Here is a 24,712-nt window from a genome sequence, read left to right as displayed (position 1 = left end):
GAGCAGAGTTTGTTACTACCCACACTAAAGGAGACTCCTGTGTATTTTTTCTTTCCCAAGAGCAGAATAACAATGCTGGGTTTCACCATACATGCCTAAAAGAAAACATTTGGTAGCTGCAAAGATGATCTGTTTCTAGACAGAGAACTATTTTCTTGGAAAACTATAGGATATAATTGGAGGGTCTATTACTTTTATTTATACAATGCCAATTTTTTATTGTACCTCCTTTTGTGTTATGCATATATTCTTCCTAGTCCTCTATATTTTTCCTGAGTGTCCTTAAGTAAATTCTCACCTCTCATACCCTATTCTATCACCCTACCCTATTCTGGTAGTTTCAAGAAAATACCATGGCCCAAAGACAGCTAGCCCAGGAAAAATCTCTTTAGTAATTGGTGTCAATTCCTTTGGCAGTGGTCTATGATCTTCCTAGAAGGTGTTTATACTCTTTACTTGTGACTAGGTTATCAATGTAAAAGAATATGATTAAAGCAAGGTTTTAGTGTAGAATAAACACAAGTAAATAGGGTTTGCCAAATCTTAATTTAAGCAATATGCACACTTCTCATTACCCTGTCTGCAGCACCAAATATGTGAGTTTGCCCTCTCATGCTGTTTTTTTACTGTTCCAGAATTTCTGTTACTGGTCATGTTGGTTTGCATGGTGATGGATATAGTTTGCTTAGCTCAAGGAATTTTCCTTGACAGTAGAGGTCTCAAGAAAGGGCAGTGGGAGAGTCAAGAATTAGTTATCTCTTAGAGCAGTCAGCTTTTCCTTCTCAAAAGTGAATGTTTGAAAGAAAAGTGTGAAAGGTTGAAAAAACTGTGAAATATTATTTTCAAGGAATGCTAGCTCTATCTCTGTAGTCATTCAGAGATAGGCATTGAGTTTGCTTAAAAAGAGTCCTCACTTTGTACTCGTTCTGTTTGCCAGCCTTTCAGCAAACATGTTCTGTTGGCTGACTGTCCTTCTATATATAGAAACTACCTTCTCAAAAGTTAGCCTTGACAGGAGCCAAGTCAGAGTGTTCATTGGATAAACAGCCTTTGGGCTAACTAATATTTAAGTTTGCATCACAAGACACAGTTGGCCCTTCTGGCTGCCAGGACACTGGTGACTCATATTCAGCTTCCATTTGACCAAGACCCCGGGTCTCTTTCCATGACACTGCTTTCCAGCATCTCATTCCCCAGTCTGTCTGTCCATCCATCCAGGGTTGCCCCACCCCAGGTGCAGAATCTGACACTTTCCCTTATTTAATGAACTTCATATGGTTGGTGATTGTCCATTCCTGTGCACACTCCTGTGATTTGCTGAGGTCTCTCTGCAGGGCCTCCCTGCCTCCAAGAGTCAACAGATTCTCCTACATTTGTATCATCTGTGACCTTGCTTAGTGTCCCATCCAGTCCTGTGTCTAAGTCGTTTCTGAAGATGTTGAAGAGCACAGGGCTGAGGATGGAGCCCTGTGAAAACCCACTAGTGACAGGTCCTAAAATGTGCATACAGAAAATGAATAGTAACAGAAGAGCGATCCAATATAAATGGTTTTATTTTCTGTTTGCTAACTTTTCCTAATTTCACAAAAAGATTTAAAAATGTAACAGAATAACTTGATTTTATTCCCACTCCCAATAATTGTAAATAGTTAAGCTTCATTTTTTGAATGAATCTTGAACTGACATAATTTTCACTGGCAGGCCCTCCTCATAAATATGCAGTGCAACTTACCTGAATCAGATATCATAATTGCAAGTGCCAGAATTAATGTAAAGATTAAAACCTCATGTTGTCAAAATAGAACTTCATGAAGAATGCCTTGGATATTTAGTTGTAAAATTTTAACTATCTGCTTTGATCTTCCTTCATATAAATTTCTTTAATATGAAATCATAGAATGGTTTGGGTTGGAAGGGACCTTAAAGATGATCGAGTTCCAGTCTCCAAAAGCATTTAGTGAATTAGCAGTATGCAATTCCCAGTCACAACAGAACATGCTGAATAGTCTGCCTACACCTACTAAGAGTTATGGACAGCATTCACAGTATTCAGCGCACACATTGGATATAATATTTTAGTCTTCATAACACTCCAGGAGGTTTTCTTTTTGTAATTAGGAGAAAAACAAATCTTTGCCTTGAAGATTTTTTACAAATTCTATTAGGACTAAATGCACAAGCATAATTAGAAGCTGAAATAAAGAACTAAGATCTGAATAAGGTAATAACATAAATGCATCCTCTTCCCTTGTGCAATTTAGATTGATTGCACTATGCTTCACATATCGAAATTAGCTTTTTTCCTTCGAAGAAATCTGCAGAAGCAAGCTCATGTCCATAAATTGTGACTGCACAGTTGCAATTTTAGCACTCATTTAATATTTTGCAACTGTGCATTTAAATAATTTTATATGGAAATAAGTAGGCTCATATATTTGTTTATTCTGTTGATTTGCTACTTTTCTTGGATTTGCCATGTTCCCTGCATAATAGTAAAAGCATAAGCTATGATAAAATGCCCTTTTTTCCCCTTTTATTATAACACAAGGTGTCTTGAAGTTGTATGTGAAAGTTTGCCAAAACCCTGAGATTCATTGCAAAGGTTAGAGAGGCTAGTCTTTCTGTTATGATTTTGAAGCAGTGATGTATTTGTTATACTTAATGGGACATGTGCTTTTCTTTTAGAGAGTATACTCTAAAAATTTTCTTTGCCACAAGGATCAGCAGCTCAAAAAATACAAATAAACAAAATATTTTGACACATTTTTTACTTCCTATTTCTGCAAACCATCAATGAACATTTATTTCCAGCTCAGTTTCATGGACATAGATCTACCAGCTTTCTTGTCTTCAGTATCTGATACTGTTAAATTCTGCACATTTAACATTCCCAGTCAAGATTTAGTGGTTTTGTTATGATTCATTGATTGTATTTTCTTGGTGGTGTATTTCCTTCTTTGAACTTTATGAGAGAAATCTCTTTTGTTTGTTTGTTTTGTTTTTCATTTTGGCCACCAAATCCTGTTACCAAACCCCCTTTTCTTTTTAACTGCAGCTGTTAAAAACAATAAAAAACTGAGCCAGCAGGGTTTGGAGCACTGTTTTTCAAGCTCATTAAAAAAAAAAAAAAAAAACTGGTTTTGTGGCATTTTTATATTTACATTGCTAAGTTTAACTGATGACTTCTTAAGCAATAGCCTGTAAATATTTTACTAATTTAGGTCTCTCACAAATTGTTGAAATTCTGTGAAGCAGCACATTCTCCCCAGATTTTTTTCATCTGGGAAAAAAAAAAGTCTATAGTGATCTTTCAGGTTTTGCAGTAGGTCTTCATGTTTAGCAAAAACCTTTTAAAAGCTAATAAAGTTGCAAGCCTAAGGAGAGGACACATAGTAAATATTTATAGGTAAACTCAGAAGATAATTAAAGCTGTATTATTCAATTGCTTCTTTTACTGAATTTCTTATTTATTAAAAGGAATAAAGAAAATGGGGAAAAAATAAAAAAGTATAATATGGACCAACACACTGGTGAGAATATGAACATTTCAATACATTATTAAAGCATAGTTCATGCTTTATTTTCTACAGTTAAATCATATAGATATTTTCTGCAAGGACACATTCTGCAGTACAAATCAAAGCATTAATATTATTTAATAATTTTCAGTTTTCTTAATTTCTATTTGATCTAATGTTTTTCATTGCTCAGACTTGTTCTAATATCAGGGAGGGAGGGAGGGAAGGAGGGAGCGAAGGAAGGAGGGAAGGAAGGAGGGAAGGAAGGAGGGAAGGCGGGAAGGAAGGCGGGAAGGAAGGCAAGGAAGGCAAGGCAGGCAAGGAAGGCAGGCAAGGAAGGCAGGCAAGGCAGGCAAGGAAGGCAAGGAAGGCAAGGAAGGCAGGAAGGAAGGCAAGGAAGGCAAGGAAGGCAGGAAGGAAGGCAGGAAGGAAGGCAGGAAGGCAGGAAGGCAGGAAGGCAGGAAAGGAAGGAAGGCAGGAAGGCAGGAAAGGAAGGAAGGCAGGAAGGCAGGCAGGAAGGCAGTGAAGGAAGGAAGGAAGGGAAGGGAAGGGAAGGAAGGGAAGGAAGGAAGGGAAGGAAGGAAGGGAAGGAAGGAAGGGAAGGAAGGAAGGGAAGGAAGGGAAGGAAGGGAAGGGAAGGCAGGAAGGGAAGGGAAGGCAGGAAGGGAAGGAAGGGAAGGAAGGGAAGGAAGGGAAGGAAGGGAGGAAGGGAGGAAGGGAGGGAGGAAGGGAGGGAGGAAGGGAGGGAGGGAGGAAGGGAGGGAGGAAGGGAGGCAGGAAGGCAGGCAGGAAGGCAGTGAAGGAAGGAAGGAAGGGAAGGAAGGGAAGGAAGGGAAGGAAGGGAAGGAAGGGAGGGAGGAAGGGAGGGAGGAAGGGAGGGAGGAAGGGAGGGAGGAAGGGAGGGAGGAAGGGAGGGAGGAAGGGAGGGAGGAAGGGAGGGAGGGAGGAAGGAAGGGAGGAAGGAAGGGAGGAAGGAAGGAAGGGAGGAAGGAAGGAAGGGAGGAAGGGAGGAAGGAAGGGAGGAAGGAAGGGAGGAAGGAAGGAAGGGAGGAAGGAAGGAAGGAAGGAAGGAAGGAAGGAAGGAAGGAAGGAAGGAAGGAAGGAAGGAAGGAAGGAAGGAAGGAAGGAAGGAAGGAAGGAAGGAAGGAAGGAAGGAAGGAAGGAAGGAAGGAAGGAAGGAAGGAAGGAAGGAAGGAAGGAAGGAAGGAAGGAAGGAAGGAAGGAAGGAAGGAAGGAAGGAAGGAAGGAAGGAAGGAAGGAAGGAAGGAAGGAAGGAAGGAAGGAAGGAAGGAAGGAAGGAAGGAAAGGAAGGAAGGAAGGAAAGGAAGGAAGGAAGGAAGGGAAGGAAGGAAGGAAAGGAAGGAAGGAAGGAAAGGAAGGAAGGAAGGAAAGGAAGGAAGGAAGGAAAGGAAGGCAGGATTTCTGTTTTCATGCCTTTGTTTAAGTGAGTTGTTGGTTAATTCAGTTAGTAGATTTTCTAAGTGTTTACGCATTGCTTTTCCTGACTTTAAAGAAAAAAGCCCCTTTTAACAGGAAGGCATTTTTCGATAATTTTTCACTATGCACCATGAGCAGTTGTTGCCCGAAATGGTACAGGATGTTTTCTGTTGCTTCTTCCCTGCCTGGTAAAATAGGTTGTAGAAGGCAGCATCAAACTATTAATTCATAATCAATAGGCACTACACAGGGATGAGAGGTTAAGCATGGGGACTGTCACTTCATTAGTGAAGTTACAATGCCATATTCGAATCTACCTCAATGTTCAACTTGCTGTTAGGTGAGCTATCGAAAGTGTGACAGTGCATTGTATTGCAAGGCTCCTCTTCATCTTCTTTTTCATCTTCACAGTTGCTTCCACTTCTTTCTTCTTCAGTGCTGCTCGCCCTCCCAGGAGGCCACATGACTCTTAGTGCTGTCAGATGCAGAGGCTGGCAGACATCCCCTTCTCATGGTTTCCAAAAGATGTGTATCACGCATATGAAGGGAGTTGATGGACAGGATACACTTGGTACTGAAAAATAATTTTTCTTTTTTTTCTTAGGTGGCTTCATCCTGTGTTCTAAAATTTAGTATCTATCACCACTTTTCCAATCCTTTCAAATGTGACAAGTGTTGCAGTTTTTATTTTTGAAGAAGCATGCACAGGCTCACTGGAACCACAGTCCTGCGGGGTTGAACTTCTTTGTGGACATCAGTAAGCAGCCTGCTTAGGTTGCAGTAGGTTTGGGTGTAGACATAAGAGATCATTAAATTATTTTTCTCAGTAGGTCATTACAAACCATTGAATCATAGAATGGCTTGGGTTGGAAGGGTCTTTTAAAGGTCATATAGTCCAACCTTCCTGCAATGAGCAGGGACATCATCAGATGCCTTATAATGCAACAGAGAATGAAACTTTAAACTGTCACCAGTCTTTCTCTTCTTTGTGATGTTTATTTCAGAAATATAGAATTGTAATTCTTAGTCTTAGAAACACTGTAGGTGAAATCATAACTGTTTGGAAATGTTTCATGTTTTGTCTCTGTTGTAAGGAAATGAAACAACAAACACAAGACTCACAGCTTTTTCAGCTGGGCAATCTGGCATTTTATTACCTGAATCTTATGATGTTACTGTAGAGATCCTTGCACTGATAATTCTTCTGAACTATCAAAGTTCAATATGATTTTGTGAAAGAAAAGTCCCCTGAAGATTTCTAAAGTCCCCTAAGATTTCTAGGAAAAAAAGCTTTGTGTCTGGTTAGGGAAGCTCCTGAGTTGAAAATGGGAGAATTGATGGGAGACATATCATATCTATCCAACTTTTTTGGCCCTTCTTGAAGGCAAAGCTTTTATATACTCAGTACAGTTCCATTTAGGTTCTTGATGAGGTGACTAAATTTTTCCATCATCCTCATATTTTTCCTGGTTCGTGAATTTTGTAATCTAATCCAAACTCATAATGAAAATATTGCAGCCTATCTTTCAAATTCTCACAGTCATTGGTTTTGTGTGAATCACTTACAAAATCTTGTGTTCACTCTAAGGACTCTCCTACTGTAGTAAACTACAATTTTATTTCCTTTAATAACTTATTATAATGTACTGCAGCCCTCAGAACAGAAAACTAATTTTTCAGATTAACAAGGAAATTATCTTTTCTCAACAAGGAAGGAGTGTCAAACAGGGGACTCTTCCAGTTGTTTGGTAAATTGAATGTATGCAATTTCACCTAGTTAAATATCAAGCTGGACTATGGTAAGGCTTCAAGCTCTTAACAAGCTGCAACTAGAGCTGCATAAACTGCATTTATCTGTATTAAATTTGTCAATGCTGTCAGTGTTTCTTAAGCTTATAGTAAGGAAACGGGGACATATTTCAAAAAAGGAAAGACCTGAACATTCAGGACAGTGATATATGCATGCATATATAAATTTATCTGTATTTAAGGAGGGTGTGGACTACCTGTTGCTCAAATAAAATCTTCCATCACTCATAGTATTAAGAAACAGTGTGATAAGTATACCAAAAATGGGGACCAGCATGGGTGGATTATATAATACCCAACAGAACTGCTTGTCCGTGTCTCAGTTACCTCACAGTAATGTTGAGCTGACTTCTTCACATCAGTCTTATCTACTAAGGTTTATCCAGGTAGCCTCGAGGCAACTGCTTACACTTGGACTTAAAGTTGCATCAGTGAAGGTTCATCTGCTCAGAATAACCCTTTGGGGTTTCTTTGGGAGTGGGTTGTTGGTTTTATTTTCATATGAATAAAACTACAAATAATTAGACTATTTTGGTCCATATCAAGACTATTTATTTGTATTCTGTTCCTTTGTGCAATTCTGATTTTACAAACTTAAAAGAATTTGTTACTTTTTTTCTGATATATTTGCTGTAATTATTGAGCGTTTGTTGGATCAAAATCCAAAAAATGGGTATACAGAACTCGAACATCCAAGGCTTTAAATTATGCCAAAGTTTCAAATCTGTATTAGCTCTTTGCAATACTGATAATGAGGCAATTGTTACCAATGAAGAAAAAAAACAGAACCATAAACCAATATTCAGTATGTGGCAAAAAAGCCAGTATCTTTACACTTTTTCTTGTTAAAATGTTATGTCTGTATGACGTGGAGTATAGCCTACATTCAGAAGGCCCTTAGTATTTGTACAGTATTTTTTTTAAATGGCTAAAGGGCTCCCAAACTGCTGTTTCTGGAGGAATGCCTGTAAAAACACATCCCCACTCTTTGTTGATGCTGCATAACTAGTGTGGAGAGGGGCAATGTCTGGCCAAGAACCTCTGCCCCTAAGGTGCGCAGACCTGGCAAACATGGACTTTGAATTCTGCTGCAAATATGGTAATATAGGGGCTGGCTCTTGTCAGTTTCAGGAGAAACATGTGGGGTTGAAAACTTACTTTTGTTTTCCTTATTGCAAACTTTGTCCAGGCAGACATCTTTCTGCCAGCATTCCCTAAATCTTTTATGCAGTAAATACAGTGAGGAGCTTAAAATGGAGAATGTGTGCATCCTTAAGGACAGATTCTGCACATATTTTTGAAGGTGAATGAAATTAACTGGTTCAGAGTCTATCTTGTGGATCTCCTGGGCTGAGAGGAGGTTGTCACTCTAAGTTTTATGGGGTCAGATGTCTTATGTTTGACTTGAAGAGGAAGATAACAACAAATCAAAGAATAAGCTATTCTTATAATTTCCTACAACCCTCTAAGTGGCCAGATCTGGGACCATTTACGTGTCCATATGTCATGGGCTGACACTGTCTAGATGCCAGGCAGCCACAAAAAACCATTCACTCATTGTCCTCTGCTATAGTTGAGCAGAGGAGGGGGAAAGAAAAAAGACTCATGGGGTGAGATAAGGATTAGGATAAAACACTTTAAGGGCAAAATAGGCTCAAAACTTAAAAGATATAAAGAAAAAAAAAATTAACAGAATTAAAAGAGGAGAATGCACCCTTTCCCCACCCCACCCAGCTCTTCCTTCCTTCCCACCGACAGTGCAGGCAGACAAAACATGAGGTCAGATTTTTTAGCCAGTTTTTTAGTCCACTTGTTACTTTTAAAAAATCTTCCTTCAGTTTGCTTGGGGAGAGGAGTGTCTTCTGTTATGTTGTGGGGTCCTTCTCATGGGAAACAGTTCTCTGTAACTTCTCTAATGTGGTTCTAATTTTCATGAGTAGCAGTCCCGCCCAACCTGCTGTAAGTGAGTACCTCCCACAGGCAAAGCAGTCTTCCCACAACTGCTTGCATGGGTCATTAGCTCATGGGATGTAGTCTTTTAGCAAGGATCCTCTTTCTCTATATCTGGATTCAAGGGTCTTCTCTCTCTCTTCAAGTTTCCCACTAGAATACAACTTTTCAGCATCCACATGATGCTGAACACATTTTCTCATGGGCTGCTAATGGACCTCTGCATCCCTTCATGCACTTCATGAGTTACAGGAAAACAGTTTGTTGTATTATAGTCCTCACCATGGCTTTTAGAAGAATCTCAGCTCTGAAGCCTGGAGCACCTCCTGCTCCTCCCTCCTTTCACTGACCTTGGTGCCCCCATGTTGTTCTCATGTGTCTTCACCTTTTCCTTTTCTCTGACTTAGGAGAGAATTGGTGTCCGTAGATGTGGTTGTTATTAAGTTCTATCAATTGAAAGGTTCTTATAAGGTTGGTCCCGTCCAGGCTCCGCACTGGGGAATTGCTTGTCATGCCCCTCACTGTTGGCCACGTGGTCCCCACCAGCACAGCGCAGGTGGCTCCAGCTGCCACAGTGCCAGCTCCATTCAGTGCCTCTCTTCATGTGGGGTGCTGAAAGGAGAATCTGCTGCTGCTGCCTCTGCCCTTCTGCCCTCATCATGGCTAGTTAAAAGCAGCCAAGCAAGCACAGTTTGCTGTGGACCATGCTGCGATAGCCCTGGCTGCATGGTCCCAGCCACACTGGGAAGGGCCCCAGTGGCCACCTTGCCACCCCTGCAAGAAGAAGAATAAAGAGGAAGTGCATGTGGGTTTTTTTCCTTCTTAAGTATGTCATCATAGAGGCATTACCAAATAATTTAATTGGCTTAGCATCATGTTTATTTTCAGAGCCAGCCCACAAGTGACTTTGCCAGGCATGGAGGAAGCTTCTAGCAGCTTCCCACAGGAAAAATTACTTCTGTGGCTGGCCTCTTCCCTCCTCACCAAAAAATCAAACCATGTAAAACCAGTACACCATAATACTTTTCTTCTTTTCCCTTTCCTCTCAATTCTTAGAAATTAATTTTCTCTCAAAATTTCTAGAGCTTGCCAGGAGTTCTTCTATTATTTTCCAAAGTTTAGCACATTTTTTGACTTCATGTGTGCTCTTCCCACCACTTGGTTTGCTGAGCTGGGCTGTGCTCATTCTGCCCTTCATACTTCCCAGACCCCTGACAGTGTCCTTCTGCTGGTCTTCTGATCCCATGGTGGAGTCATAAAAGCCCTGGGACCCCCACCCAGCTAGAGCAGGACAAGGGCTGCCCACCACTGGGGAACAAGTTCCAAGGTTAGCCACACACAGCAAAACCATGTCCTATGTCAGTAATTCTTTAAAAAGTGTTTTTTTCTGAGAGTGCAGCAGCTGAAACTCTGTGTTTATGATTTGCAGAGATCCCCTTGGTCTTGTACCTCTTTGCCCTGATTTCCATCACCTGGCTGTGGGGAGGACTGCATATGGCTTACCGGCACCTCTGGATGTTAGTCTTCTTCATCATCTTCAACAGCCTGCAGGTAAGAGCCAGCATCTGGTCCTTTAGTATTCTTGCTGACCTGGGGGTGTTTTCTCCACTCATGTTTGTCATTTTGGCTTCACCAGCTGAACATCATCCAGTAACTCACTGTCACAGTGTGAAAGTGTGTATTCTGTTTATTTCTCAAACTGACATATGGAATGCATATTAAAGCAAGGGATGCATTGTTTTTGAACAATAGCACTATAATTGCATAGATTTCATTTCATAGCTAATACACTCAGAAAGAAAATTGCTTGCTTCTGTATGTAAAGTATTATTGAGATAATGTTACCACTAAAACTTAAGTACCTGCAGACTTTGCAAAATCACTGAGTATTTCAAATTTCTGTAGATGATGACGATGATAACAATAATAATAATAATAATAATAATAATAACCACACAATATTTTAAATCTATAGCCCTAAGACAGAATCTTTTTCCATTGTAAGAGGTGAGCCTTGAGGCTTAGCTTTTCTCCTGTAGCATATATATTGGTAAAGCAAATAAATTTTATTGAAAAAGGAAACAAATAAAGACCAAATGTTCAGCATTAATAATAAAAAATGTAAATAGCTCTTTCCAAAATTTTACCCACATAAAGTGGTTGTATAGAGAACCCAGTGCACTGGGTTCTCTAGTGCATTGCACTGCATTTAATACCATACTGCATATTGCTGAATTATTTATAGAATAATGGTTATTATATCTCAGATGGGAAAATACCTCTGATATCTGAAAACAGTGAAATTAGCAGGAGATTTAAAATTACATATAAAAATCTTTGGAGGGCAACTACTTCTGGACTCCAGTATGCCCTTCTTATTTTTTTAGAACAGAAACTTCTGTGACAAGTTTTATTTTCCAATATTAAAAATCTTTATACCCCATAAATTAAAAATTAATTAACTAAAAAGGCATATTTTCACAAAATGGATTTATTTTAAATTGCAAATGTGGGTGTGTCCTTAGGCATATTAAAATACTTTAAAAATTATATCTCAGAAATATTTTTTTAATTGAGGAAAAAAAAGTAGTTTATTCTCCCTGAAATAGATTTGTTTTTTCTGTATATATTGTCATTTAATTATTATATATATATATATATATATATAGACATATCAATATGTGCTTCTGCTCTGCTTCCCCACTAGATGTAGTCTCTTTTGGTGTCTTGCCTTAATGATAGTTAATAATATCTGGAAAATGACTGTATATGTCAACAGGCCTGCAGAAGTTAATGCAGCATCTCTAGTCACATTATGTCATTACTGATCTTCCACATCAGGAAGAGAAACCTGTTACTTTTGTTCTCTCTAGCTCAAAAGAATCAGTAAAACCTGAAATATATAATAATTTTTTTCTTTATTCAAAGGAGTTGAAAACATTTCAAATGCATAGTTTCTTCCTGCTTATTATTTTAAATTAAAACATGCATGGTTGGAGCTCCAATTCAAACAGTAGTAAACAAAAACTTTATTTCCAACTATGAGGAGCTTAATAACTTATACTCCGTGCTTTAAAAGTGGATTTTTATCCTTTGTTGGATTTTTGCAATGTAAAATATAACAGAACAGTATCCATTACAGCTTACAACTGTTTACTAACTGGTTTTTTTTAAGTATAAAGCTGCAATATAATTAAAAGAAAAAGAACTTTTTGGTGTTGCATACCTTGGGAGAAGTTAAAAAATAGAGTAAGTCTTTCAGAGTACTCCAGTTTTTAATTTTTTTTGTTTTTAGTGGATGATTGTCTTCAGTCCTTTGTAAGTCTCCATAATAAAAGAAGTTTTAAAAATATTTTCTGGAATCCCCCCACACTTTAAATAACAATCCCATACAGACCATTCTCCTCATTTAAAGTTAAGATTTATCTAGTCAAGAAATGGAAAAACTGGTATGTGATTCAAGTGATCAGACATACAGCATGAAATAAAAAACAGGGAAGGAACAAGGTGAGAAGTCTGTAAATTTCTTTAATCTATGCTGTTCATCAAATAATCAGATACAACTAACTAACTCAGAGAAAATATCATTATGCAGTCTTTGTGTAGAACAAAATTATGTATTACCAATACTGAATAAAAATGAAGGTTTTCTGTAGGTAGGTGCAACTTCAGAAAGGATTTTTAGACCATGTTCCCACTGATAAGGGGCTAGTCTTGGAGAGTACACACTTCCTGCTGAGAGTCATTCTGACCCACAGGCTATGCAGAGCCACGTGTATCCAGCTCACGGACAGTCATGTCCAGTGTCCTTTGAAGATTTAATCTCAGCCAGTCTGTTTGTGATTGGGAAAGGAAATGGTACTTGATAGTGGATGACACATTTTCATAATGATAACAGTAGAAACTACCTGTCTTTGTAATGCATTCTGTTGGCATCTTATTCTCATGTCTTTGTCAGCTCTCAGTATAGATGATTGTTAAAACAAGGCTGCTTTTCTGCAATAAAAGGTGGGTTTACCATTTATTGGTGAGCATTTCTATTATACAACAAGCCTTGTTTTAGCTGGAAGGCAATTCATTGCTCATTAAGAGTTTTTTGCAGTACAGAAAAGAGGAGATGAAATAGCTTACAAGAAGTAGAGGCCTGGTTCCCTGCTGACCAGGAGCTATGGACTGTGCAAAGAAGCAGAATGTGATCCATTAAAATGTGTTGGATATTCAAATTGATTCAATGCAGGACATTGAAAGGACACTGAATATTATCCATTGCCTTTGTTTAGCCTTATGACATGCATTTCCTAGGAAATGAACTTGCTTGAAAAGTCATTGTCAGGGTCCGCAAATACATGCAGGGTCCCTGATAGGTTCTTTTTGGAGATCTCAAAGCACAAAAGACACAGCAGGGGACACAACACTTTGCTTAAACAAAAATGCACTTTTATTTAGTGCCAACAACTGCGATAGTGGGAGAGAAATAAAGAGATAGAGTGAAAGAGAAAGAGGGGAAGGGGATTATAGCTACCAGTCTGAAGAGACGAGGCCCTCGGAGCTTGACGAGATGCTCATAGGCTGTCTTCTCCAGGTGGGGTCCGGACAAAGTCCTCAAAACTCCTTCAGTCTTTTATAGGGTTCCTCAAAGCGGGTGGCATCTGGCCAAAGCAGCAGTTCTCCTGGCTACATGGTGGGTGTGGACTCATTTTGGGAACCAGTTGTAGTCATCGCGTCAGTGCAGGACCAAGAGTACAGGACCGAAGGTACAGGACGAACTGATTAGGGCTCAGTCCACCATGACCAGTCCATTGTTCTCGCACTGAGTTCCCATGGCATCGCATACCAGTCCTTAAGGCTTGGCAGATTTTCCACCTCAGCCAGGCTAGAGCTACTTTCAGGGTCTAGGGTCTCAGTCCTTGGAGGCAGTCGTGAGGCAAACATGAGGGATTTTCGGACAGACCCTGACAGTCATCCACTCAGTACAAATTGTTTCCAAGCACTTCCTGCAGGAAATGGTTCCCATCAGAGACAAGTTTATAGTAGGAGCTATTCTAGTACATGGAGGGGAAAGTAATACTTTCCTTGTAACTTCAGGAGTAAATATGCATATGGGAGGGCAATAGCTGATATACAAAATAAAAAGTACATATAGAAAGCCATGAAAGAAAAAGAAGTGTGTGTGGGATATCTGGTATTTTGAATTCCTTAGCAGTATGCACCTTATTGTCCTACCCAAACAGCATCTGTGATGCAGAAACATACTCCATTGCTCTTGTGTGATAAGCCTCGGTTCCTCATCTTTTCCCTTGCAAAACAGAAAAAACGTCTACCTCTTTTCTTAACTTAAAATTGTCATTGTGGATTTATTCACAAAATACATGTATTTCTGGGGTCAGAAGTAAAAGAATAAGCTGGGGTCAGAAGTAAAAGAATAAAAGTGCTATCTTGAGCACTTCTCTCAAATATTTGGAATTTCACAAGCTCTTTTGAATGCACTATACCCATCTAAATGATCACCATGTTTTTCCTGCAGTTAGTTGACATCAGGTATACGAATCATTTTTCTGATTCATGTAGCTGATGTCAACAGAGGCATATTTACATTCGATGGAACCAAAGTTCAGGGCAGTGGGTGGATCTCTTCCCATTGTTTGCAAAAGGGTCAGAAAGAAGTTTCAGGCTCATTCCTAGGCTATTCTCTGCAGCCGACTTTCTCAGTATAATCTTGATATTTCTCTGGCTATATTTCTAGCAAACTGCACTACACACCTCCATCCTCCATAACTTAGAGTGTATCTACACTGTAAACTACAAGGCATTAGGTATGCCACAGCTACCCCAATCATGGTTTCCTTGCAATAAGTTCCACCACTCTCCTCTCTCAGCAATAATTTAATTAAAATTTTCAATAAGTGATTTTGAATTGAAATTTTACTCTAATGAAATACTGTGATAGTACCCACCAACAGTATAAAACCTCAATTTTTCAGTAATATCAGGGGAAAAAATAAGTGGCAGCTGGTAGTGTTATTAATGACCGTATTCAAAAAATCCTTTTGTGGTTTTTTTTTTGGATGAGGAAGATAAAGGTTAAATGTCTGCCTGTTCTGTGTTTGAGCATACTGGACAACTCGTGTCCATGCAATACGCATAGGTGTTACACGCAAAGTACTTCCCAAGAAATGCAGGAAAAATCTGGAAGAGTTGATTGGTGGTTTTCCAAACTGCAAATGGGCAAATGGGCTGGCTTGCCTAAGGCAATGTCTCAGTTTAGAGACAAATTTTGCAAAAAGTTCTAAAAGTCAACTAATTTGTAGTAGATTGCAATAAGAGAAGGTTCAGAAGTTCAGGTACAAATACCTGAAAAGCCTTTAAGAAATATGGGCATACAGAAAACAAGTGAACAGGTGCACATCCAAACCTGACATTGACTGGAGAAGATGAGGTTAACTTCATTAATCAAATAAACTAATTAAAATAATTAAAATAGCTGTGACAAGCCAGAATGGGAGGAGAGGCTAACTTGAGTAGAAAAGGAGATATCAAAGAAAACTTGTCTGTTGTAAAAAAACAACAACCAAAAAAACCCGAATATAATGAAATATAATGAGACATTATTATAATGAAACAACATAAAATATACTAAGAGAAATCAAGATGACACAGTTTTAGAAGGAGAAATAAAATTTTAAGGATACCACATATTGTGATAGTAAAAAGTGAGTAAAGATACGCTGTTTCGTAAGTTGCTGCATTATATTATGCAGGAAAGCAAAAGTACACATTTTATAAAGCTCATGCCAGTACGAGTCACAAATGAAATATGTATTTTTTCCTAGAACATACTATTCAACTCTGGGATGTAGCCCGGGGACACAGAGAGGGCTACCACTGTAAATAGGCTCACTTCCTGTGTCTTATGACAGCTTCGGAATGCTTCTGCTCTGATGAGTCAGAGGAAGATTAGAAGATCCCATGCAGTGGTTCATATTATCAAAGCCACACAAAACTAAACAGAACCAGCAGTAGACAGACATGAGATGCAAGTAAATGTAGCAGGCTGTAAAAGGCTGTCTACAGATTTTGCTAATTCTACAGTGATTCTACACTGCAAATTAGCCCAACAAAAAGCAATGAAGCTCTCATAGTGATGCCAAGATGAACTACAATTTATATCAAGCCTATCAAGAAAGGACATATGCTTGTTCAAGTAGATACAGTCCAACCAAACCTTCTGTCAGCTAAGTGCACAAACCAAACACAGTTAAACACAGGCTAAACAATTCAATTCAACAATTCAAATACTGCCCCAGGACCAAAATAAAATACACATCCAAAGCAATTCACATCTGCATTTTGACATCTGTTTGATAAAGCTGTTTCTGGTGGCTTGGATTCTTACCTGGAGGGAAAGACAATAGTATACCTAGAGCTGTTTACTTAACCTTGAAAGTTGTTCACTATGTGCAATTTTTTAAAGTAAAAATAGCTACAGTAAAGCAAGTAAAGAAAGCTTGTCACTTTTGAGAATTCATACTTTCTGATATCAGCTAAACTTTTGGGTTGTAATCTTGATTGGACAGTAGCATTAGTATGCATTATAGTAGCTGTGTAAGCATAAGCTGTCCACCAGACTTGATTACATGTGAATCAAGAGAATGGAAAAATTTTATATCCCTTTTTTTATGTTTACAACTTATTTCTTAAAGGAGAGTACTCTCTGTTCCTAGTTACCACCATACTTTAACACATTATTTCTGTAATTACTTACGAAATTATGGTTAGCGATTCCATTTAGCTATTCAAGTCCATACATAACCGACCCAAAATCAGACTATAGCTGAAGACAAAACAAAGAAAAAAGTCTGCAGTGTCAAGTAAAAATAGAAAGCATTGTTAGGATAGAACTGAAATACACGAGAAATTGATGTCAGAAGAGTAATCTGTGTTTAGAGCTGTGTTTATGTGTTTAAATAATACACAGTGAAAAAGTGTGCTGAAGTGGGCTTTGATTTACTGGATTTTCAACTAATCACTAGAAAAAACATTTAGACTTTTCAGTGACACAAAATAGAAAAATGTGACTATAATACATTTTTTACAGTAATTAAATAACATTTTAAATCTTCCAGCGTCTGTGAAGTTCCTTCATTTATTCTTGAAGAGTTTTACATTAATATATTTCAGGAAAAATCTCTTAACACCAATTTTTTTCAACAGAAGGGGGAAAAAGCAGTTGTAGCCATTCTCCTTAGGAGGTATTAGTAATGGCCAGAATTATGTAGCACATAACAAGTAAGAAATGCAACAATAACTGCTGCAATTGGTGGATGTATATCTACTGAAAAGGTACGTTGTTTTCATTTTCCACCTCTGTCAATTTTTCTTACTGTGAAGAATAAAATAACAACCCACTTAGTTGGGTATCTGTAACAAATCACTCATCACTGCAAATGCTTATTTTACAGTGAAGACAGAGTAGTTCTTTAAGTACAGTGGATAATGACTTTGCTACCCAAGGAAGTAAGGAATCAGAAGCTGTCCAAATCAGGACAAAATTAACCTAAAATAAAATCTTCAATGGTTTCTTTTTAGAAGTGTTTTCCTCTAACGAATCACAGAATCAGCTAGGTTGGAAAAGCCCTTAGAGATTGATTCCAGCCTATGACCCAGCACCACTTTTTCTAATGGACCATGGCACTGAGTGCAACATCCAGTCTTTTTTTAAACACCATCAGGGACAGTGACTCCACGACCTCCCTGGGCAGCCCATTCCAATGCCCCATCACTCTTTCTCTGAAGAACTTACTTCTAATATCCACCCAAAAACTCCACTGGCACAGCTTAAGACTGTGTCCTCTTGTCTCGATTGTCGGTGTGGACTAACGATACAGTAAGTCGCCAGAAGAAACGGCGACTCTTTGAAATGGTGGCATGACATGAAAATAGGTTGTCTTTAACTCAAAAGTTGTTGGGAATACAATGAAGAAAGAATCCATGAAATAAGCCTGGGAGACTTCTATGCATCAGCAAAACTTTTTGTGCAACAATGGTTCAATTACATCTTATGTTCTAACTGTGTTTTGATTTTGACAACTAAAAGCCTGTTAGTTCAATAGCAGATTTATTTATAAGTTTCAATAGCATCTTATTTATAAGATCAGATACTTACAAATAATACCTAGTTTGGATGTATTGACATTATCATACTAATCCAAGCTGTTATCTGCTAACTTGAGCAAAATAAAAGCAGCAGATCTGTTTAACTCATAGCAGGTATTTAAATACAGTTTCTCAGCAAAATTGAAGGAGTAAGAGTTAAGGAAAAAATATGGTCAAAATAAAATGAGGAATGTATAAAAAATATCAATACTGGATCTTTATACTAAACTTTACTTCAATTTTGCTTCTGAGCATGGCAGAAGAAATGATAGTATAGCTGTTTCATCACAGACATTTAGATATTATTGTTTATTCGGATGACTGATGTATCCTACATAATGAAATTGATGAGTTTTAGTCTGCAGAATAACTTAATAGGAATTATGTGGGATCCAACCACACTAAGTGCATAATTATGCACTAAGATACAAGTAGTAAAAGAATTTCTGCTATAAATTGATAAGCTATGTATATACATATAAGAAATAGAAACTGGGATGAGTGTTTCACTTATCTCAGGACAAATGCAAATCAGCAGCATAATACAGGTCTGAAAGAAGCAAATGTGATGCTCACTTTGTAAACAAGAGCAATTTAAATGCTATAGTAAAGGATATTGGTGGTGCATTATTTGGGATCCTATAGACATTTCTAACCCCATTGGTCAAAGAGATTAATTCTGTATGTTGTATCAGTAGGGGAAAAAATCATGAGAATGAATTTGAAAATCTTATTTCATAAGCTTGAAAGAATTTCATGTTATCTGTCATCTGTTGCCTATGTCCATATTGGCCTTGATCCAGTAGCTATATAATCACACTCATGTCATCTTGCATGCAAAACAGTATACCCCAGTTTTTTAGTGACTTCAATCTGTTTTCAGAATTTAGTGTAATTTAGAACAACTTTTTGAATTCCAGCTTCTCGCTTCTGTTCAGAAGACAGCGTGATGTAAAAGATGCATTGAGCATCTTTCCTAGTTACATTCACTTTGCCTGCATTTAATAGCACTGAGAGCTGTGGGACAAACACTTAAACATCTAACCTGTTCAGAAGCATTGAGTGTGATGTGACCTCATGCCACTGAGCTCTTCAAGATATTCAGTGTTTCCATCTGTTAACAAAAAGTCCATGAATTTAAGAAAGGTGTTAACTGCAGTGTTAACTGTTGTGAATAATTTTTAAGTCAGTTTGTTTGTAAGTATGTGAATGTAATGTTGTCAGTGTTTCCTTTCCATATCAAATTTTGGTGATAGATTATATTCTCCAAAATGGAACATGTGCACAGTTAGATGTGAGGTCTGAATGTAACTGCTTAGAAGTCGCTGTCTCAGGAGGTTTTCTGATATATGGAGGACTGCAAATCTTTTGAGTCTGGAAGGAGTTGAGCAACTGTGAAGCTGGAGCTAACCACAGTTGGATGAAAATTGCTAAATTATGTTTTCTTTATTTTCAGCAAAATGTCAAGTATTGCTCTTTTGCTTTTGCCTTTACAAAGGTCAGCTGGATTTAAAGAAGCATCAAAACAGCTTGTACTGACAGCTGATTGTTTGTTTAAATCTTCAGATATGTTGTTTTGCTGTTACCACAGAGACATGAAAAGTTTTAGTGACAGAGATCCTCAATTATAAAACTAGGATCCATACTGATTTTTTTTTCCTTTTTCTTTCTATATCATCTTAAAGAAGAGTGATCAGGAGATTTAGTTTGAGAGGGCTAGCATTTTATTTTCTGTGTGTGGGTGCCCATGACCGCAGCTGCTCTTTACTTTTGTCTGCCCCGGTCAGCTCCCAAATGCCCGGCTTGGGCTTCTCAGTTTTTCGTCGGGGCCGGGGCTCGCCGCAGTTTCCGGGCGCTTTTGCTGCTGCGCTCCAGGGTGGGCTGTTGGCCGCGCTTTGCCGTCGGCGCGATGGAAGAAACAAAGAGGCAAGGAATTCGTCCAAATCCCTCTGCGTGGTGGCTGGATGCTTTATTGGCTGCGAGAGCTGCGATGGAAAGGCTGCAGCCGCTCCCAGCTTCGCACAGACGCAAATGGCCTCGAGCATGCCGAGGAGTGGGGTGATATAGGGAAGGGACAGGGCGGACGGGGAGCCCTCCCGCCCAATGGGTACAGACATCGCGGTGATGACGTGTACTACAGCGACCAATGGGAACACGGCAGGGGCGGACACGAGACTTTGGGGTGAGTGGGACCGCGAGAATGGGGACACGGGCACGGAAACCACAGGAGTAGGGGAAAACTCGGGGGATGCACGAGGGTACAGAGAACTGGAAAACTAACAAAGGAAAAACCCATAACGTGAACCCAAACCTGGGATGCAACACATGACTGTGTAAATAAAGCTCATTATCTACTGGAGACTTGTTAATGTTTTGATTATTCTTCAAAAAATATGAAAGAGTAAAGGAAGGTGAAAATTGTGACTTATCCTTATGTAGGTTCAAATACTCTGTATAACTGGTTGTAGATTTTAAAATGTTGGTATTTCTTATGCCCCAGAACCCTCTGGGATTAAGCTTTGTGTTCCAAAAAAGAGAAAATGGGCATTCTAATACACAGAGCGATTTCATTCTGAGTAAAGCAGAGCCAGCAGCTCTTGCAGAACCTTTTCCTCATTCCTGAATTCTGAAAGGTAACAGGAAAACAGGAAAACACCATGAAGATTTCTGCTTTCCTTTAGAGCTTTGTTATTTTCACATTAGCTTGTCCCTCCCATTATTATTAGCCAAGTAGTCCAATGTATGTAACAGAAATTTTTACTTCATAAAAGGAATATGTATTAACAGATCTGTTTTTAATTCTCTAATTCTCTCTTCTAAATTCTTTAATTTTCTTTAGTGAACAGAAAAGACTCCCCACCACTGGATACCTAATTTATCACACTGATGTCCAAAAACTTCTTATGTGGTCAGTAAGGAGGCAAATGTGATTCCAGAGGATGTTTTACCAGATATATGTGATCTTCCTTCTTTCACTTAGTATAGCATTTCTGTATTTAGGCTCTGTGATTTCATCCCAAAGAAAACACTGTCATTAAGCATCTTTGTCCCTTTCTGCCTGGATTAAAAAAAATATATATAAACTAGACATTGCATACATTGAAAACAGAAAGTCTGAAATCATCTGTCCCAATATTTTTTGGGTTGTTTCAGAATCCTTTTTCATTTTCCCCTAAGAAATAGCTAATCTTAGTAGGAAAAACAAAATATTTTCATCTGCAGTTCCACAGGGTCTTTGTGTAGAAGTCCTTCACAAAGCTCCAAATAAGGCCATGGAGTAATGATGAGATTTTTGGACTACTTGAAGGTCTTTTTAAGAACCACTCTCTAAAGATATAGTCTAAACTCTAAGAAATAATATAAAACTATTTTAACCAAGATCTAGTTGTGTGTGCTAAATTTTTTCTGAAGTTATTTTACTAATCCCTTGAAAAACAGTTTAACTGTCCTACTTTCCTTGAGAACACATGAAAACCAACTGAGAAAGTTTCTTTAGAGTAGGTAATGAAACTTTAGGAATATTTAAATTAATGAAAATTTTGATAGTTTTGCAGCAAGTATGTTTGTAGTAGACCACATAACTGTTTGGTATATTTAGACAAATTTACAGAAACTTGGAAAAATAAATATGGAAAATGAAAACTTGGAAATGTAGTATTTTTACTAATGTAATATAAATTTTAAGTTCATGTATGGTAAAGAAATTTCAAAGAACACAGAAATAATAATTTTCTGCTTGTGTGTGTATCAAAATAGGATACAATGATATATGAAAAACAGTGACTAAATTATTTTTTATTTACTTTTTTTTTTGTCATTCACCTGTAGATAGTCATGTCTCTCTGACCAGCTTGTCAATCTTCAGAGATGGGTATTATCATTTCATTATAGATGGCTGGAATAAAAACTGTGGGACGATAAATAACTTTTCTGGGGCCAACACTCTTTCAGTATGAAGGAAACTTAATGGCTCCTACATTTCCATTTATTTTTAATTTATTAAACCACATTACCACCAATCTCTCAGTCTCAATTTCTTCAAGTACTTTATTTTTTTGTAATGGATTGTATTTTACGGTTGGAAACCAAATTTAGTTCTAATAGAGCATTAAATTCCTGTAACAGTAAAAAGTAGAAGGAGCTGTGGGATGAATGATTTTCAGGATAATCTAAATAAAGGCCCTCTCCCTGGAAATGTCTCTTTTTAGATTGCCACACTCATTTTCATTGTCAAAGAGCATTAGCACACACAGTTAACCACTTTTCTGACATGGTTTGGCTTAGTTTATAAAAATTATTTGTAATAGATAAAATTAGAGGGAACAGACCAGTGTTATCATCCTTGCCACAAATTTTACTTCTGGCAATGTAGTTTTGTGTTTAATTTTACCTGTAGTTTTGCATGTAGTAATTCATTGTGCATGAACCTTAACCTAATGCAGTGAGTGCAGTTGCAAATAACTGAATGCATATGCTTTAAGGAGCTCTGTATCTGAATTCAGAGGAAGGTTCTATGTGGAGCAGTTACTTAACATCTAGGGTGGAAGTTCATTTGAATGTTATAACTTGCATTTTTGCTGAGTGTTCAGAGAGCAATTGTGCCTTGTGCCTAGTTTATCAATATTAAATTACCTTTACAGAAACATAGTTATACAGTTTTGCATATATAGTTCTAGATAATTACAGGTAAATACAAATTTATATATATATTATTTATATATATTAATAAAAATATTTGAAAATATTTTTAAATATTTTAGTCCGCACAGTAAAAAACCCTCACAAGCTGTTGTAGCTTTGAAAGATTCTTAAGGAGAAACATGAACTGACTATGAGGTGTATGTGGAGAGAGAGGCTATGGTTTTACACAGAGAGACCTTGGAGAAACTGGCTTGGCTGAGTTAACTAGTGTCATTATGTTACATTACACTGAAGTCTTCTGAGGGACCCTGCATCAAGGACCACCATCCTGGTGTGGGTGGTGAAGACATTGTGCTCAATATAAGACCAGAAAAAGAAAAAACATGCTCAGGTTCTTTCCATTCCCAGTGTTCTCACTGGAATGGAATATTGAACATCACCCTACAAGTTTTTCCATTCATTAAATTATATGAATTGTTGTAATTATTAAATACATTAAAATACACTACCACACCAGCCTGTGAGAATTCCAGTATTTCCCTATGTCACTGGGTTTTATATAGATTTATGTTTAATCTGTTAACATAAAATTGCTTCTAAATCCACCTGCCTGGCAAAGGTTCCCCATCTCACTTCAGAATTTCTTACAAATTCCCTCAGGAGATTGCTTTTACATCTCACCAGGCTTTTAATTCCTTACTTATCAGCCCATTTCTTCTGCCGACTTCGGCAAGGAGCCAAAATGCTTCTGCAAACATCTGAACATGCAAATTTTGGAGTTGGAAGTCCAATTAGGTCAATATTCCCCATCAGGTCTGACTTCTAAGTACCTCCAGGCTTGTGGAGTTCACCTCTCTGTGTTGGTCCTGCTCAGCAGGCAGACCCAGTTCTGTCTGGGATCATATGTGCAAGGAGGAATGAGGTTGGAGTTTTCTCCCAGTTCTTATTAGTGGAGGGGAAATGGCAGAACTGTAGCTGCCTTGCTGCCACTGGGAACAAAAAAGTGCAAAGGATGACAAAGTCAAAAAATACTAAAGTAAAAAACAAAACAAAACAATCTAAAGAACCACTTGTCAGAGCCATGCACTTTTCTCTTGACCCACACTGCAGCTCTGCGGCTGGTGGCTGGCTGTGTTTGCTCTGCACTGGACTTGCCATGCAGCCCAGACAGCTCTGTCATACACTTTGGATGATTTGGCAATGAGAAAACATGATCCTGTAGGGCCAGCAGGGCCATAGAAAGGTGCTGGAAAAGAATAGATGGTAATCTTGAACCCTCACACAAAGCAGAAGACCTCAGAAGGACATATATGCTAAGCAATATGAAAATAAAAGCAAAAATAAAAATAAACAAGCAAAAAAAAATCCTCATTAACCAAAAACAAAACAACAAAAAACAGCTGAGAAATTTATTGCTTTTCAAAACATATGAAAGTCTATCCTTCAACAGTTCCTATATTTTTTTTTTCTTTTAAGAAATCCTCCACAGATAGCATGAATGGGTCCCAGACCAGGTCATATAAAATATTTCTTTTAAGTGCTACAAACATGTCTTAGGTAATTTCTGGCATTAATCTATAGCAGGAAATCTCCAAGAAGGAGAAGGGAGCTTCTCACTTTCCAAGTGCAAGGCGAACCAACAGTTTTGATATATATTTCATGACTTACAGTATCTTTTGCTGACTATGAGTAAAGCTACTTTATGTCAAAGTTCAATGAATATACCAACACATGGAAACCAAATGTTCCAATTGCTTAGTTTTGAAATATGTTTATATATCCTTTGTCATTACATTGGTATGTATTGACATACCATTTGTGGTTTTATTACTACAGTTAATAACTAAATACTAATTACTGAATACTACATAAAACATAAAATAATATTTAATTATACTATAGATACTTAGTTATGTTATATAGGCCATTACTCTCCCAAGTGGTGTTCTTCACTCAGAAGTGCAGAGGGAGCTCTGTTTAGAGCTGTTGGAATTGCCTCATTTTTAATTTAATTTACTATCTAGTTTCTGTAATTTTTTCTTCTTTTTTTTTTTTTTTACACTTAGTTGGTGTCTCTGTCTGAGTCTGTTTAAAAAGTCCTGATGGAATTTTTTCTGGCAATGTTCTTTTCCATTAAAAAAAACAATTGTAACACACAAATGCAAACTCTAGAAAGCTTTCTAAAAAAAACAAGACGATGGTTT

General features: G+C 37.9%; 1 protein-coding gene across 7 annotated transcripts in view; it reads left to right on the top strand.

Moving 5' to 3' along the window:
• Positions 1 to 24,712, top strand: part of ADGRV1 (adhesion G protein-coupled receptor V1) — a 305,664-nt gene that overhangs the window by 252,890 nt on the left and 28,062 nt on the right. For all 7 annotated transcript variants that reach the window (XM_068175720.1, XM_068175721.1, XM_068175718.1 and 4 more), the window contains one exon: positions 10,144 to 10,265. In XM_068175720.1, the coding sequence (XP_068031821.1) occupies positions 10,144 to 10,265 (122 nt within the window). The remainder of the gene's footprint in view (positions 1 to 10,143; positions 10,266 to 24,712) is intronic.

The sequence above is a fragment of the Anomalospiza imberbis genome, chromosome Z (genome assembly GCF_031753505.1).
Source record: "Anomalospiza imberbis isolate Cuckoo-Finch-1a 21T00152 chromosome Z, ASM3175350v1, whole genome shotgun sequence".
Classification (NCBI taxonomy): domain Eukaryota; kingdom Metazoa; phylum Chordata; class Aves; order Passeriformes; family Viduidae; genus Anomalospiza; species Anomalospiza imberbis.
This window is presented reverse-complemented; position numbering and strand designations above follow the sequence as displayed.